Below are 17,982 nucleotides of genomic sequence, written 5' to 3' on the forward strand. Positions count from 1 at the left end.
GGATGTTGAGGCCGCTGCCTCCGTCCATCAACACCTTGGTTAGGCGCTTCTTGCGGATGATGGGGTCAATGACAAGCGGGTAGCACCCTAGTCTAGCGACGTGGGATGGATGGTCCCTCTGATCAAAAGTGATCAAAGAATCTGACCAGCGGAGGAAGGTGGAGACGGTCGTTTTAGCGACGCTTGCCTCTCTGTAGCCCACTTTGTGCTGGTGCTTGGAGTAGATGACATCAGACCCCCCCCAAAGATCATGATGCATTCCTCAGGATCAGGAATGCCGTCCCCATCCTTGCTCACCGCGCCCCCTCTCTTGGCTACCGCCTCCTTGCCCTTTCCTTCTTTCGGCCCACCGGCCTATCATAGGAAGTGCTTGAGGAGCTCACAATCCTTATAGAGGTGTTTGATAGGGTAGGCATGGTTGGTGCATGGGCTATCCATGACCTTGTCGAAGTGGTCAGGCAGGCCCTACTAGGGTTGCTTGCCCACATGATCAGCCACGGTGACCAACGCGGAGTTGGCCAGTCGGTGCCGATCCTTCTTATTCTTCTTGCCCCTTTGCGTGGAGGGGCCCTCATCTTGGTCCTCGTGCTTGGCCTTGCCCTTGTCCCAGCCTTCATTGAAGACTGCTCCGACCGCCTCCTCGCTGGAGGCGTGGTTCATGGCAACGTCGAGCAGGTCCTGGAGAGGAATGCGCTGATGACGTCCGCATCGATAACATCAAGAAGGGAGTTGCACCGCTTTGAGAACCTATAGATGTAGTCTCATAAGGACTCGTTGGGCTCTTGTTGATAGCTCTTGAGGTCCTAGGAGTTTCCAGGGCGGACATATGTCCCCTAGAAGTTCCCGACGAAGACCCTCTTGAGGTCCGCCCAGTCGCGATGCCGTCATGTGGGAGGAATTTGAGCCACGCTCGAACATGTTCTCCCACGCAGATGGGGAGGTACTGGATGATGAAGTGGTCATCATCCACTCCTTTGGCTTGGCAGGTGAGTCAGAAGTCTTTGAGACATATACCAGGGTTTGTCTCCCCGGTATACTTGGTGATGTTGGTGGGCGGTCGAAAGTGCTGTGGGAACGGCGCTCTTTTGATGCGTTGGCCAAAGGCCCGTGGTCTCGGGCCATCTGGGTAGGGACTCTGATCGTTGGGTCGGTGACCATGCCTAGGGTGCGTTTCACCAGTCCCTTCTATGGTTCGATCGGAGCCCATGTTGCCTGCTCTCACCACCGCCCGATGGACGCCATCACCATGCTAGGCCCGACGCCAGTTGCTGATGATGCTACGAGCGTCTTGGTTCGGCCCAAGGTGTTCGCGCACAAGCAGTCAATGTGGAGCAGGTGCCGGGTTAGGCTATGGTACAATCACGCCTCCTGTTCCATGCCCCACGGCCGTAGTGGTAAGCGGATGGAGCGGTTAGACTGGCACGCCCCTATTCCCCCAGTAGGGAAAGATGTCGCAAGTCGGTGGCATGACATGGAGCTTTCCACCTATTGAACGGCAACGGTTTCCACCAGTGCCCGGAGGTTCCAGTGGATCGCCTATTCCTAGGGGTTGTTCGGCTCGGGAAGGCCGTGCAGAAGCATCGCTACCGCGGTGATGTTCTGGCTGGCCCGAGTGAATTGTGGGAGATCGTTCCCCCCATCCATGATGTTGTGCTGGACCTGACGGGCGTGACCCTAGGCACCGCTCACCGGGTTACGCGCCTAGGGCGCATCATGGTACGCCAAGCGCACCAGCGTAGGTGGCGGCTGGTTCTGCCGCTTTTATCGTAGCTCCTCGTTGTGCACCTAGGCACACGTGAGGGCATCCGCGCGAGGGTTTGGAGGTGTGTGGGTCTAAAGAGACTCCACCACCACCAGTGGCTATCCCGGAGCGTTCGCCATAGCGCACTCCCAAGACAGAGGGTGGCTAGGTGCCACGACGTCGCCGATGCTGGAGCCATCGCTCTCAACATCATCATCCATGAGATCATGAAAAGAGGCAGGAGCATAGCTCTCCATCCCCACAAATTCAGATGTGAGAGAGGGCGGCGCCAGCATCCTTCGGAGCCCCCGGGCATACACGTCCACGAGGGACGTGAGGCCATAGGGAAACCTGTCACATGGCGGTCGTAGCAGGGACAACGAGGTCCCTCCGGAGAATCGGCGAAAAATAGTAAAAAGCAAGTAAAGAACAAAGCGTACGTTACTCATAGTTGGGTTGAGCCCAGCGTGGGCTCGGAGCGAAGCGCAGGCGTCTCATTGTTGAAATCGCCGAGAGTCTTGGAGCCGACGGAGGGTGCCCCTTCAATGGGCGCCGGAACAAGTGCCTCCTCGCGGAGGTGTAGTACGCCGAACCAGTCGACGATGAAGTCTAGGCTTTCGAAGAGGAAGGCCTAGGATGGCTCAAAGATGGGAGGATCCCACATCCCAACAGGTGGGAGTGCGGGAAACTCTAGTGAGCCAAAGCGAGTCATATCGCTTGAGCCTGCCATGGCGAAGATGGCGGAAAGGTGGGCCATCCGATGACCAAAAGTGTGAACGTACAGCATCCTCTCCATGGAGGGTGTCAACTGTCATTGCAGAAAGTGACCAACATATAAATATTTATAGTTTTTCCATACGTTGTGATCGGATGTGGCCTAGCACTCAATGACACAGGGTTTATACTGGTTTATGCAACGTGCCCTATGTCCAGTTTGAGTTGGTCGATGACTTTATTTCTAAGCCCAAGTGCTCGAAGTTTGCTGTGGGGTTACAAATGGAAGGGAGTAAGATGGGGGTGCAAGAGGTCCGGTCAGACTCTAGACCGAAGGGCCAAGAGTGACAGGAGCTCCTACGTGCACTAAGTATTCGAGCGTGTGCTCTATGTAGCTTTAGAGTGTCTAAAGTGTGAGATTGATCGTCTGAGAGTCCTCCCTATTGGGAGAGAGTGCATCCCTTTTTATAGATGAAGGGGACGACCTTACAAGAGAGAGGGAGAGAGAGAGCGTATGTATGCTACTAAGTCTTATTACCCACGCCGTCGGGTACAAGATGGTTGTAGGCGCCCATAATACTGTTAATGTCAGATGCATGTGGGAGGTTCCGTTGTCTTCTTCTGGTATGGTAGATGTCGGCGCCTACCACATTGTTGATGCCTAGAGGCATATGGGTGGTTTTACCATGTTCGCCTAGTATAGGAGTTGAGGGCACCCACAACACTGTAGGGCAAACGTCGGCGCCCACAACACTGTTGGGGCTCTAACATGCCTAGAAGGTGGTAGGGCACCCTTCTGATATGCCCTGTCGGTACTGTGTTGTAGGTGTTTAGGGTACGGTCCTTGGTATTACGGTTGACTTGTGTGCCCTGCCTTACTTGCTCCGCTCGTTTCTTGGGTCCTCACCGAGCGGGCGTCCCCGGTTGGTTGGTCCCAGTCGGCTCCGACTACGCCAGTCAAAGAAGAGCTATAAGCAGAGGTTCAGTGCATCCCCGGTCGAAGACGCGGGTCGGAGTCGGAAGCGGCGTTAGCCAGGCCTTCCGGTCGGAGAAGCGGGCTAGAGTCGGAAGCGAGCGTTGTTCCTCCTCAGTCAGGCCTTCCGGTCGGAGAGGCGGGCCGAAGTCGGAAGCGAGGCCTTCCGGTCGGAGAGGCGGGCCGAAGTCGAAAGCGAGCATCGTTCCTCCTGGCCAGGCCTTCTGGTCGGAGAGGCGGGCCAGAATCGGAAGCGGGCGTCGTTCCTCCTTGGCCAGGCCTTCCGGTCGGAGATTGGATCGTCCTTCTGGCTTGTCGTTAGGTATTTGGGCTGACCCAGGAGTTACGCGTCGTTCGCAACGTCGTCTGCTGGGCTGAGCTTTTACTGAGAAGCGGGTCCATGAGGGACCCCGGGTTTATGAACCCGACACCAAGGGTTGAGCAAGATGGCATCCTTGGAGGTGATGGAGGAGGAGGCCACAAGATGATCAAATGCTCAATATTTGGAAACAAAGAAAGAGAAAAACAAAACCCTATGGATTGAAAGGAAAGGTATAAGCTAGGGTGTTGGTTTTGCCGATTAAGATGCAATAGAGTGCGTGATCGAGTTTAGGATAGATAATTGTACTATTAAGAATGGAGCTCTAGAGTTAAGATGGTTATCTAGTGCCACTGGGTGGGATTAACATTGCATATGCATTAAGCCTAGTGACGTGGTGAGATTATGAGAAAATGCCTTGAAAAATATTTTGAAAAATGCTAACTCACGTGCACAAGTTGGTGAAAACACTTGAGAGTTGGTACATTTGAAAAGGTGAAGAAAAGATCATGTTGGGCTACCGAAGGAGTTCTGGCGGTCAGACCGCCAGGCACCGAAGGTGCCCAATGTGGCCTCTAGTGTGGAGTTGGGCCGCGGCCTGCTAGATTGGCCCAAGCGAAGCTCATGGTCAGACCGCCAGGCGGCCTTCGCACGGGAGTCGCCAAGTTTGCAAGTTGATCCACACATTGCACAGCAATGTGCACCAGATTTGGGCCACCGGAGCTGCCCATCGCACTATTTTACCAAAAAGGTTGCAAAGTGGATGAATTGGGCTTAAATCCCACTGGACGTGTCCTTTGTCCTTTGTTGGGCCGGATGTCTACATGGGACGTGAACTTTGTTCGTGTGCTGGGCACGTGTGGTGGCAGGACCATGGGGTCGCTCGGTGGGGCCGCTAGGTTGCGCCACCGACCAATGGGGCCAGCTTTGTCAGGAGCCACTAGAGCTGTTTCGATCGTTGCCCTAGCCAGGCAGTCTGACGCAGGGTTCAAAATTTCACGAATTTCAGTAATTTGCCCAACCCTCCCCTCCCTCCTTGATTTGCCCAAAGATGCAAAGCTATCCCCTTTACTTTCCTTGAACGTAAAGTCGGCAAGATCAAGCTTCAGCGCCCCCCCCCCCCCCCCCCCAAATTCAACATACAACCCCAGCGCCGGCCTTATACATGATGAATTTATATGGCCCTACTTTACATTTGAATTGGCTACAGTTACAAGGCCGACAACAAGTTATTTATATACATAATTATTGTTGTCAGGAACCCTCTACATGCTGGCCACTCGAGAGGGGGCTTCTGTATCAATCTCAGATTCCCCGTTCGATCTCTCCTGGTGTTGACCCTGCAAAAATAACAAGCCGCGTAAGAACAGCAAATCAACGTCCCAGAACCTAATTTTTTTTTTCATCAATGCAAGTGAATTTATTTATGTTAAGTGTCCATCAAGTGCCCGGTCACTTCACTAATTGGTTAGGCACATTGACCACTTTGTACATTTGCACGTACACCACTATGCATAAGGAATTTTATGACTAACGAAACATAGACATGGGTATTTCTTAATATTTTAAGTGATTGTGGAGATGCCCTGCTTGAAAAATAATACCATGCCTCTAGCCCATCATAAAAAAATAACAATGACATGAACATATCTCGTAACTGCTCTGTAAAACACTACATGTCAATCAGCCAATAGGTAAGATGACCAGCCCTTCATTTTGATTCAACTATACAATGCAGTCGATTTATGTGAAAATTAAAATTAAAATGATATGTACCGTTGATTCTTTATTACTGTGCTTGGCCAGATAGAGATCCAAAGCTCTTTCTCCGCAAAGAATCTTAGCTCCAATTCCATGCTGATTTGCAGATCCAACAGACTCCTCGTCAACAACCACAGCGTCTATTTTATCTTTTCCAGTTCGCGTCTCTGGAACCTGTTAGAAAATTTTAATTCAGAACAGTGGAAAAATGACTCATGGAATATTGTGACAAAACGCATTCTAAGCTAACTGAACATCACAATGATACAAATCATCCACCAAGAATATAATTCAAGGCAAGACAACTAACATCAATTTTCCTGTAACAATAAAAAAATGTGGTGCCAATTTGATGGTTTTTGGTTCACTACGAAGGCCTAGAGGCCACATGGAGGATACTAGGGTGCTGTAAAACATCAATTTTTACTGCAATTCAAGTATTCAAGTATGTCTCTTCATGTTTCCTGTAAAACATCAATTTTTTTAGCTTCAGTTAATACAGGAAACATGAATTGGCTTCAGTGCCTGAATTGGCTTCAGTATTAACATGTTTCCTGTACCTAAAAATTGCCTGAATTGCCTAGAGTTAATACAGGAAGTATGTCTCTTCATTTTTTTTAGCTACAGTTAATACAGGAAACTTGTGCCTAGAGGCCAATTCAAGTATTCAAGTATGTCTCTTCATGTTTCCTGTAAAACATCAATTTTTTTGGATCCAAATCCTTAGGTTCAGTTAATACTTGAATAGATACTAGGGTATCCCAGACCTAAAAATATTTAGCTTCAAGAAACATGAAGAGACATACCAAGAATGGATTTTAGTTGCCACGGTAACAGTAATATGGCTACGCACATTGGTTAGCTTTAGGCTCATTTTCTTGAATAGGGACTTAGGTTTGTTTTTAATTATGGATTTGTATGATCCAATAAGCACAGTTAGAGCATGTACATCTCACTGAAAGGAAATTCGTTCACACATCAAGTAGCGGATTAGCCAAGTCCGGAACTCTATGAAGATTTTGTCTGGAAGTTCCAAAGACCTACGAAACCAGCACCAAATCTCAACGGAAACTAGATCGCCGAATTACCACATCCTTATGACTGGTAGACCCCCTTTGTACCCTTTCCCTTGACATGAAACGTCACTAAGAAAGATCGATTAGAAATATTAAAGATCAACGCAAGAGAGAAAGGGGAAGGTCAAACCAAACGAAACCACAACAAGGACACGAGACAACAATTTATTCCGAGGTTCGGCCACACCACCAAGGCTTGCCTATGTCCTCGTTGTTGAGGTGACCACAAAGGTCTAGAGTCTCTTTCAACTCCAATCCTCCTCTCAAGCGACCACGGAGGTCAAGCACAATAAATCCACTAGAAATCAAGGGTAATATAAACCTCCCAGAGCTTCACTAGCGACGCCTAGCCGTCTAAGGACAAAGCCCCAAGACAAACAAATGTGAATCCAACATGTGCTCAAATGATGGGTTTGAGTTTCTCTACCACTTTCCATTCTCCTCTCTCAATCTTTCACCAAATCCCTCAAAAGAATCAAAGATGAGTGGTGAGAAGAGTGCTATGAATGCTCAAGAGGGCTTTTGTCACAAGGTAGGTCGCAATAATGGAGTGGTTGGCCATTAGAGAAGATGGGGAGAGATATTTATACTCCCCACCACATTCGTCAAACTTCCAAACCCTAGCAAAACTTCCGGAGTCTAGAACTTCCGGACATGCCAGAAGTAGCACTATAAGATCTAAAACATTGACCGAAGTGCATGTGTTGTGCACTTTGTATCTCTCATAGGATATGTTAGATATTTTGAGCACTGTTTCTACCCTAAGTCGTTTAGAATCACATCGCTCTTTACAGTATGGCATTTCCTAAACTCAAATTCAAAATATAAAACAAATAAACACATCATTGAATTCCATGTCATCCTTTTCATTTTGAGGAATCGTTGAGCATCCATAGCCAACCATTTGCTCTATTATGTTGTTCATAAGATTTCATTCACATGGTTAGTTCCTAAATTACTTGTCATTAGGTCACCAAACCCACTAGGAGGCCATGTGCACTTCCACTTGCCTCTTGATTTAGGTGCAAAAGGTAGTTATCTAGCATCATCTCTCTCTTAGTTACCTCTACGTTATTACTTTAGCACTCCTTAATAGCTGCTCAGGTGTACTTTAGCACCCCTTAATAGCTGCTCAGGTAATTTAGAATATTTAGTTTTGTTAGAAAAAAGTAGCCTTAGCACCAGTAGCAAACCTTAGCATTGATACCATGCATTCTAGCATTAGCATCCATACTTAGTCGCTCACATTTCTTAGCACGGGTGCTAACTAATTTCTCCCCCGTGGCTTCTTGGCACAAATGGATATGGATGTACATGCTATTAGAGGCTCTAAGTCTTTTTCCCCCTTTTTATTGTACAATCTTAGAGACAGAAACTTCAAAAAAGTAAGAACAAAATTATTACTACTCATCACACCAGTACTGCATGTTTGCCAATGTGCTGCAACAAATCTCCTACTAAACGGTTTTCCTAACCCAATTAATGAATTTCACAATGGTGCCGGTGGGAGAAGAGTGTATACCTCATACATAGCTTCTGTCAATATACTTTCTAATATGGACCTCAAACCACGAGCCCCAGTATTCTTCGCTATTGCTCTTTTGGCAATAAGCCGTAAAGCCTCTTCCGTAAAATGCAATTTGACCTAAGTAACAATCAAGTTATAAGATAAATACACGGGCATTAAGGTGCATATTACATAATTCAAGACAACAGAATTTCAAACAAATTCTTACATCATTCATTTCAAACAACTTGGTATACTGCCTGCCAAGGGCATTCTTTGGCTCTGTGAGAACCTACAGAGAGGAGCACAGCTGTGTTAGCTTTGAAGGTAATATAAGTTGTGTACCTAGGAACAAAGAGTGTTCAATAAATATATGAAGATAACATTTGCATTTTGCAAAATTTATGATATGCAGAAGCAAACTCTGCCTATGTTGTCTCAACATAGCAGGTCCCAAGCCCTGGTAAAGGAGGGTTGTGATAGGCGTGGCGAGCCAACGTTAAATCTAGCCATTCTAATGGAGATGAAACCCAAAAGAAAACCGTTGGGGCGTAGTGCCTGAACCGTGACTTGGGGCTCTTGGTGGGTTTCAACTCTAGCCTACCCCAACTTGCTTGGGACTGAAAGGCTATGTTGTTGTTGTTGTTGTTGTATGATATGTAGAAGCAAGCCTTGAAAGATGATAGCGCGTAATGGATAGTGATTTTACAGATTTTTTTTTCAGATGATCTCAATATTTTCCCTGGTAATAAGACAACCTAGCCCTAACTAATAAAGTAACAAGTAAGCAATCGTTAGGACAACATACAGGAGCCCCCTGTCAGTACAGTAGTCATCTTTGGTATAATTGCTAACACTAGCCTGTAATCACCAAGGTCTTGGCATAGTGCATGCCAATTCCGGAATCTGTCCCGGATGATGGTACTGTTACGAATAAAGGGAAACTAAACTGGATTAATAGATATTGAGGCCCAAAGGGGGACTATATATAGAGTACATAGGGGAAACACTAGACTAGGGAGATTACACTAATGCCCTTTGACTATTATACCTTAACACCCACTCTTCAAATGCAATGTTAGATCGAAAACGTAGAGCTTTGGTAGCATGTTACGAATAAAGAGAGACTCAACTGGATTGATACTTTGAGGCCCAAAGGGGGACAATATATAGGGTACATAGGGGAAACCCTAGACTAGGGAGATTACACTAATGCCCTTTGACTATTATACCTTAACACCCTCTCTCAAATGCAACGTGAATGCAATGTCGTTGCATTTGAAGAGTGGGTGTTAAGGTATAATAGTCAAAAGGCATTAGTGTAATCTCCCTAGTCTAGGGTTTCCCCTATGTACTCTATATATTGTCCCCCTTTGGGCCTCAATAGTATCAATCCAGTTGAGTCTCTCTTTATTCGTAACAGGTACATCTGGTACAAATCTAATAATAGATTCACCATGCATCTGATCAACTTTGCATAAATAACTAAATTGAAATATGCATGGGGTGGGCCTGTTCGGCTGGTATTAAAGCCGTCTGAAGCTGTTTTATTGTGAGAGAAAAATACTGTAGATTCTAGCTGATAAGCCGGCTGATAAGTTCAAGCGAACTGGCCAAATGCGCTGAAATAGTGGCAACAAACAAAATATAGGGGCTATCTTAAGAACACCACTAAATGGAAGCTGAGCCTGTTACATGAAAGTGATAAAGGTGTGCATGAATGATAAAGTTACCTCAACAAGCTGATCTTCACTGAGGGAGGATAGACTAACAAGAATTGGAAATCTACCAACAAACTCTGGGATTAGTCCATATGCAATGAGATCACCACTTTCAACCTGCAGAAATAGCGTCCAAATAATTACAAAAAAAACTATGAAGACTCTAGCATGAAAGCAAAGCAGAAGACAATAGCGATATTATTTGGAAAGGAGCCAATGGCCAGCAGAGAATACTACATGGAAGTCATTTTCTAATTTTTACTCACTGATTCCAGTAGCGATGATGTGATCTCAGCATTTATGACACCACCAGATCGCATATTTGAACGAACCTGCGCTCGGAAACCAATTGAAGAATCATGTCTCCTAGAAAAAAAAAACAAGGCAAACCTTGGTTATTAAAAGCTTGTGATATCACAAGTCCAAAACATAAAACACAAAGACTGTCCACAACCTTTCCGAAATAGTTTTCTCCAAGTCCACAAAAGCACCACCGCAGATGAAGAGAATGTTTTTTGTATCAATCTGCAATGCAAGACAAATGAACATCAAAATCTGCATATTTTTCTCTTGCAGGTCTAGCTATTGACTGAACACTGATGAAAACATATGCAAGTACTAATAAACAAGCCTTTTGGCTCGCTTGTATGTCAGGATAAAAAAATAATGGTTCTTGTTTAACATGTTCCAAGTGAAAGGGATATGGGGAAAAAATTACTCTTCAAATTAATCTCTTCTTTTCTAAAGTTGACGAGGGATCATAAGCATTGACTCAAATGTTATCACTTTTTCAAATAGCGGTGCTAGTGTCCCAGAGGACCTCCTGTAAATATGGTCCTTTCTTCTGCTACTGAAGCTACACTCACTATTGCGGTGATTAGCGCCACTAAATACCGTAGTGGATGTTGGAGTTTAGTGATGGTAATGCCATGGCTGGTTGTAGCATGAGTATGCTGGGTCAGCAGCCACATGACTGCGCTGTTAGCAAAAGCAGCTCCTGCCCAGGCCAGCAGACCATGCAAGCGTGGGGTGTGGACCAGCAGTTGCAGGCCGAAAGCTGTATCGATGTAGTGGCCTGGGAGCAAAGCAGTAGGCAACCAAGGAGTATCGAGGCTTGCTGCTATAGACCAGGTACAAATAGGCCCACGTGCATGCATGCTGTGAGTTGTGACGAGTTGATTAGTGAATGTTTTTTTTTTAATTCCACTAAATTGTTAATGCCACTATTAGCTCATTATGTGCCTCTTAGCATCTAGAGGTAGCGACCGCTAAATGGTTTACCCCGCTATTTAAAACATCAAATGTTATAGATGAAAAAGAACATGAAAGATACTAAACAATACCTCAGACACATGCTATTATCAATACCAAACGACATAACAGCAGTATCACTAACTGTCAATTTCTCATGCTCTATTGTCCTCATGTGTTTAATTGTTTCCTCTGGCTTGCGTTTTTCAAATTCTGTGAATACACTAAATAACGTATTAACATTTCTAACTTTAAAAGGAAAAGTAATCATAAAAAATTGGGCATGCCCTGCTTTCGATCCCGTGGTACACATCACAGAGGATAACAAGAACACCACCAGACAATCCAAAATATTTTTGCATGAGAATAACAACAAAACTATTGTTTTCACTACTCAGCAAGAGAACATTTATCCTCCTAGTATGTACAGGGAACATAAACAGTGTACTAGTATTACTCTGATTTCTGATAACTACCAAAGAGCAGCTTGCATGGAAGGATACCTGGATATTGTCACCTCTTGGGTGCCTTCTGGCCCCTTTCTCAGGAACACTAACAACCTATCTTGACAGCATAAACATAACTTGTAAGAAGATAAATAAGAAATTATGTTGTCATGCATCTTAAATATATTGCATTACGAAGCATAGAAGACACTATCTCACAAATTGGACCAAAAAGACACTTACAAACTTAATAATTACTGAAAATGAATAAAAAAAGGAATTTGAAGTTTTGAACAGCTTATTTGCCACTAAAACATGGAACTGAATAAGCTGTTGTCTGCTAAAAAGGATGCTTTCAAAAATTCCTTAAATACACTACCATAATTCCTTTAATAAGTTAATATTAATAGCGACCCAGCCTATGCAGTTCATTTTGCACTGCTCAGAAACAAATCAGTTATTTGCTGCAAACAAAGTGTTTTGTACAAGTTACAAATTCATATACCGGGACCCCTTACATGCTAGAAAATGGGATTTTAATGCATTATTCAATGGTATTTGTACTGTATAGCTTAAAGCTCAACATAGGATTAAAAGCAAACAATTGGTTTTGGAACAGCATACTTGCATAGCCTAGACCAGATCGCGTATCACTACCAAAAACAAATCAACCAAATCAGATTTGTTAGACTGTTTTTAAACTATGGCTAGTATATTCTATAATGGCAATCCATTGGAAATTGACTCCACTCCACATCAACAACTATGAAAATCTCTCCAAAAAGATAAAAAGCGCAAAATGATAAATAATCACTAGGTTTGTTTCTTCTACAGGAGCTCCCCGAGCATAAAAATTACTAATGGAAAGCTTCAAAGGTTGACAAACTTACCGTTCCTTCAAGCATTTTCAACAGTGCTTGTTGCACACCTTCACCTGAAACATCTCTGCTAAGATTGATGCTTTCAGCCTGAAAAGCATTGCAATCAGACATATAAAAGGGGAAAAAAGGGTAAAATGTATGACAGATGCCTAAATTAACTTATGAACAAACCTTCTTTGTTATTTTATCAACTTCATCAATATAGACGATTCCTTGCTGGGCAGCAGCTACGTCAAAATCAGCAGCCTAGTGTGCAAAAGAGAAACGTAAAAAGGTGAGTAGAAGCATCGGTAAACAAAGTGGAGTGCGATGCTAAAGGAAAAGGATGAAGCTCGAGTGCACAAGCTGACTGAATCCATGATCAACTGGCTGAGGAACTTTGTCCCTAGCAACAATGGTATTTCGAATGTAGTCGATATTGCTGCAATGTAATAGGCTAGTTGTTGGCAACTGTTGCACTTTCCTATCTAGCTGGTAACCCAAGCATGGTTCTGTATTTAAACTTTTATGGCTTTGTTAAAAACTGAGACTCTTCTCCTTCAGAAAAAATGACCCTTTTTTTTCCTATGCAGTGCTTTCTCCAATATAATTAGTAGCAGAAGCATCGATAAACATACTTCACTTCTATTTTTGTTTGTATGCTTCACTCTACCTGGCTTGGAGACAAATCCAAAGTTTATACTTTATATAAATTTTTACGATCTTCACATAATTCATATGCCAAATCCCATCCCATGTCCATGACAGGATAGACAACACTGAAGGATGGCTGAGCGGCAGTGGCTGCTAGGGAATGAACATAAGAGAACTAGATTATTGTTGTGCTTACTTTGAGAGTTAGATCTCTCTTCACATAGAGATGTCTATACTTGACTCCTAAGGAAGGATCTAATCTACTCCAAGTCCTAACAACCTATATCCAGAAGATAGCAAACTCAACTCTAATCCTATCTTCACGTGAGGAAAGGAATTGACCATCTCAGTGCCCATTCCCCAACAGGGCCGGTCCAATGCACATAACAGCACATGACCTCGGCTTTGCAATGACAGGTGTAACCTAAAATAAGTGCTTTCACTATTTTTCCCTTTGAGAACACAACCTCTAGTTTTGAACTTTTGGTACTTGCTTAAATCCTCTAGAGCTCAATTATTATCATGCAAAAAGGTCTCAAGAGCAAAAATAGGGGGTGGGGGAGGGGAGAAGGTTCTCTAGTTCAAGTTAGAATCACAATGCAGAAAGGACTAAAATGCAAGGTCCATATATAAATAGAGAGTTGAGAGGTACCGCTAGGAGCTTATACAAAATAGATTCAACATCCTCGCCAACATATCCAGCCTACAAAAATGGGGAAAAAATACAGTCAAACTAAGGTGAACTTCTGAGCACCAACAGTTGAACACACGAAGTCTATGAAGCTGGTGCAAGCGCAACACTCTCAAACAGAAGTATTAGTTATACAGATCATAATCAAAGATCTTATGCAAGAAAAGTTAGTAAAAGAAGTATATGCTAGTGCCATAATACCCACTCCATGAAAAGAGCAGCTGTCCAAGAAAAAAAAATCGTATAAAAAAATAGCAAGCAATCAACTACAACTCTCCAGTGGAATAAAGAACTGGATCACAAATCATAAAATATGAATCGAACAGATGAAACCTTCACAAGAGCATACACAATGGTTTTAAATATCAGGATATTAGTCTCAATGTCAGCAACGAAGGGATTAGAAACATGAAACTTAAAGATGGTAAGATTATAATCATCTGCTCTTGAATTTGTAGCAGGAACTAAATATCGGACTGGTACACTGGAATAACAGTAAGAACGAAGTTCTGAATTAACAAAATCATAATTAAGTATAAGGATAATAACAAACATGATACTTACAACAACAACAACAACAACAAAGCCTTTAAGTCCCAAACAAGTTGGGGTAGGCTAGAGTTGAAACCCAACAGAAGCAATCAGAAGCAATCAAGGTTCAGGCTCTTAAATTATACTTAAAGATACTAAAATTATAATCATGTGCTCTTAAATTTGTAGCACGAACAAAATCCATACACAAACTACGTACTGGACTAACAGCAGGAACAAAGTTAATGAATTAGTAAACAGACATAATTCAGTATACCTGAGTGAGGGTTGTCGCATCAGCTATAACAAAAGGCACGTTCACAAATCTTGCTAGTGTTTTTGCCAGCAATGTTTTCCCTGACTTTGGGAAAGATTTTAGAATAATAAGTAAGACATTCATAACATAAGGACCACAAGATTATGATTGCATAAAACAAGTTAAATGAAAGGTGGATACTCAACAGCAATACTATCGCATATTTTGTTTCATCCAACCAGAATGTACCAATTATTTTAAGAGAGAAAAGAAGATGAAAATTCAATTTCAAATTCAAATAAATCAGACATCATATAATACCTTCACCTGTTGTTCAGAATATCTCAAATGTGTACTACTTGGATTGCTTGAAATTCTACCACATATAGCATATCACTTTACGTTAGGTGCATGATTGCATGGCTAATATGCAGTGTGTTAATAACCACCACAATAGTTGCTTGTTTTAGACATGCATGTCTCTACAAAGCTAAAACACTTTCTAATAAAACAGAGTTAGCATAGCTGCATGAACAGAGAAAAAAGAGAGAAATGACTGTGCAAAACGAAGTTTTTAAGTATATGATTAATTTCGACGCATTTTCTATTTATGGACAGTGTTAGATGATTGCAAAATACAACATTAATGTAGTCAAAGGTCAGAGCATGTACCCGAGCCCGTTGGCCCCATGACAAGAATATTGCTTTTCTCAAGCTCTACCATGTCAGTGTCAGTCGTGCAAGAATCGCTCTCGCTACAATCTGAAGCAGACCTGCAGCCCACATGATCTGTCCAATTTACCACCTGATGCTACACAGCTCTCAGAAAACTGATGTTTACACAAAAACCTACCTGCTGGTGAGTGACTCACAATAGATCCTTTTATAGTGATTATAAACTGCTACTGACAACACCTGCATTAAGAGAGAAAAACAGGGTTATTAAACAATCTGAAAAATAGCCTAGGGTCACTAAAATGGTAGGAGAACAAATATGAAGTAATACAACTTGCTGGCTGTGTGGTGATCCACATCGCATAAAACGCTTAGGGATACATGGTGAAACTTTAGAAACTTCGACAATCAATATGCACAGAAGTATTAACATTTGATACATGCAGATGGGTGTTAGTAGATTAGCCATCACAGATACTTTCAAATGACTATATTCTAAAGAAATTCCAGAGATATTAATGGGTAAAACACATGTATTGGACCTGAGTAGATACCAAACAGATAACTCCAATCAGATAAAAACAGATACAAAATCTCCGAGAGGTTTAGTATTTACCTTCTTGGCTCGCTGCTGGCCGATGACAAACTTGTCGAGCCCACGGCAAATCTCCTTGGGCGTGGGAAACCGTCGTCCCAGGTTAGAACCGCCCCAGCCCCCGCTTTCCCCGGCCCCGTCCTTCCCATCAAAGCCTTCCCCACCGGGGGCCGCAACCCTAACCACGTCAATCCTCCCGACGGCGCCCGCACCGGCGGGCGCGACAGGGGCTTCTCCGGGCTGGCGCCAGATCTCTGGGGGCTCCCCACCGTCCGAGCCGCCGGCCCTGTGGTCGGCGACGGCGTCCAGGACAGGAGCGGCGGCGCGGGGAACGTGGCTCTGCTCCTGCTGCTGCTGGCGCCGGAAGAGGGTCCAAGGTCGGCGAAGGGCGCCAGGGTTGTTGCCGCCCTGCTGCTTCTGCTCCGCAACGAGGCCTGCGTGGATGCGGCGCGCGGCGGAGAGCGCGGCACGGGAGCGGACGGCGGCTGACATGGAAGAGTGGGTTGGGGGTTTCGTGCAGGGAAGGGGGTGGAGTCTGGAGTGGAGTGGAATGAATGAATCGAATGGAAGCAGCCCAAATATCTGTGGATTTTTCATTTTTGGACTCGAAGCTTGGGTTGCCCAACTGGTTCCTGGGCTGTAGTCTGTAGCGGTCCGTGTCAACGGTTTACGAGGGAGAGGGCTGTTTGGCAGGGCTCTGGCCGGCAGCACCAGCGTCTGACGTCCCCGTCCGTCCGGACGCAGCTTCCGTGTCTATGCCCGACGCAGCAAGGGCGCCCATCTTCGTCTGGTTCCGGACGCGGCGTCCATCCCCGACGAAGCTCCTTTGGTCGTGCCCGACGAAACCCGAAGTAGACCGCGAACATGACGATGGTGTAGGGCAGCAGGCTGTTGAGCAGCACACGATGAGGACCCAATCCAGGACCGCGAACGCCAGCGTGGACGTCACCCTACGCGTCCTCCGGTAGAGCGCTGCTGCCAGCTTACCTATCGACGCCACTATGCATCGTGCGCTAGCTCTCTTCCATGCTCGACAACCCTACATCTAGATCTACATTTACAACATTTAAATAAAACAATTACAACATACGTCTGAAACCTATTGAAACATGCACTTGTAACATAGTCATTACAACATATATGCAACATCCAGATATAACAATTGCAACATATGTCTCAAACAGATAAAACATTTCGAACAAGCTCTTGCAACGTATGTGTATAGTCATTACCATGTGCAACATCTGAATCTACCTTTGTAATATCCATATGAAACACTTGTAACATACATACATCTAAAACACCTGGAACATATGTTCGCAACACATGTTTTCAGATGTGGGCGGCGTGGCAAAACTGACGCGGTGGAGGTGGCCGCGACAGCGGATGGTGGCAGCTGACGCGGTGGAGACGGATGGATGCGCCCCAATGCGGCGCAGACGGATGGAGCAGCTACGATGGGCGGAACGAGTGCGGCGAGGTTGAGGCATCATATCCGAGCGAGCAAGAGCAGACGTGGGTAGATGGAAACCCGTGGCGGTTAGAGCGCGCGGCGCGGACAGGGCGAGAGCGCGCGGCGTGGGAGTGAGCGAGCGACGCGGGTGGGAGTGAGTTGAGCGAAGCATCCGGACAGACGGGCGCCCTACATGGAGCATTAGCAGGGCTCTAGCTCCTCCAAAAATAGCTCCCTCTGGCTCGTGTGAAGAAGTGGCTCATCTGAAGGAGCTGAAGCCGTTCTGAAAAAAAAATGTTTGGTAAAATGATTCATGTTTTTCTGGAATAGATGGAAGATGGCAAATGTTTATAATACCTCACTTATTATTTTTATTCGGTGTAGATCTAGTTGAATCCAATCTTTAAAAAATGGTTTTACATTTTTTTTATACTTCTGTGATTTATTACGTATTACTTGTACAAGGCGATTTGATCAATTTCAGGAGAAACTAACCATTGCTTTTGCATTGGGAACCTATTTTTTCTCATATTCTTGGTAGCAGATCTTCCTCTTTCTTTAGTTACAACAGGCACCGCCACCCAGAATAGAAGAGAAATAGGTTCCCAATGCAGCAAGTTGTGTTTTGCATTGGGAACCATGGCATTGGGAACCTATCTTTTTTCCTATTCTTGGTAGCAAATCCTCCTCTTTCTTTACTTACAACAAGCACGCAGGGAAATGGGGCGGCATCACTGTGATGCGCTTGAACCAGCGAT

The 17,982-nt window shown here is 44.7% G+C and overlaps 1 protein-coding gene across 1 annotated transcript; it reads right to left on the reverse strand.

The window, feature by feature from the left end:
• Nucleotides 1-4,906: 4,906 nt before the first annotated feature.
• LOC136471860 (CLP protease regulatory subunit CLPX1, mitochondrial-like) lies at nucleotides 4,907-16,549 on the reverse strand. Its single transcript, XM_066469607.1, has 15 exons — nucleotides 15,793-16,549; nucleotides 15,355-15,416; nucleotides 15,174-15,274; nucleotides 14,523-14,602; nucleotides 13,676-13,726; nucleotides 12,562-12,636; nucleotides 12,400-12,477; nucleotides 11,567-11,623; nucleotides 10,267-10,337; nucleotides 10,079-10,178; nucleotides 9,825-9,929; nucleotides 8,321-8,383; nucleotides 8,107-8,229; nucleotides 5,524-5,682; nucleotides 4,907-5,087 (listed from the first exon to the last, which is right to left on the reverse strand). Exons 1-15 carry the CDS (start codon nucleotides 16,366-16,368, stop codon nucleotides 5,013-5,015), a joined length of 1,776 nt encoding a protein of 591 aa, XP_066325704.1. The 5' UTR covers nucleotides 16,369-16,549; the 3' UTR covers nucleotides 4,907-5,012.
• Between the last annotated feature and the right edge of the window lie 1,433 nt (nucleotides 16,550-17,982).

The sequence above is a fragment of the Miscanthus floridulus genome, chromosome 8, assembly GCF_019320115.1.
Source record: "Miscanthus floridulus cultivar M001 chromosome 8, ASM1932011v1, whole genome shotgun sequence".
Classification (NCBI taxonomy): domain Eukaryota; kingdom Viridiplantae; phylum Streptophyta; class Magnoliopsida; order Poales; family Poaceae; genus Miscanthus; species Miscanthus floridulus.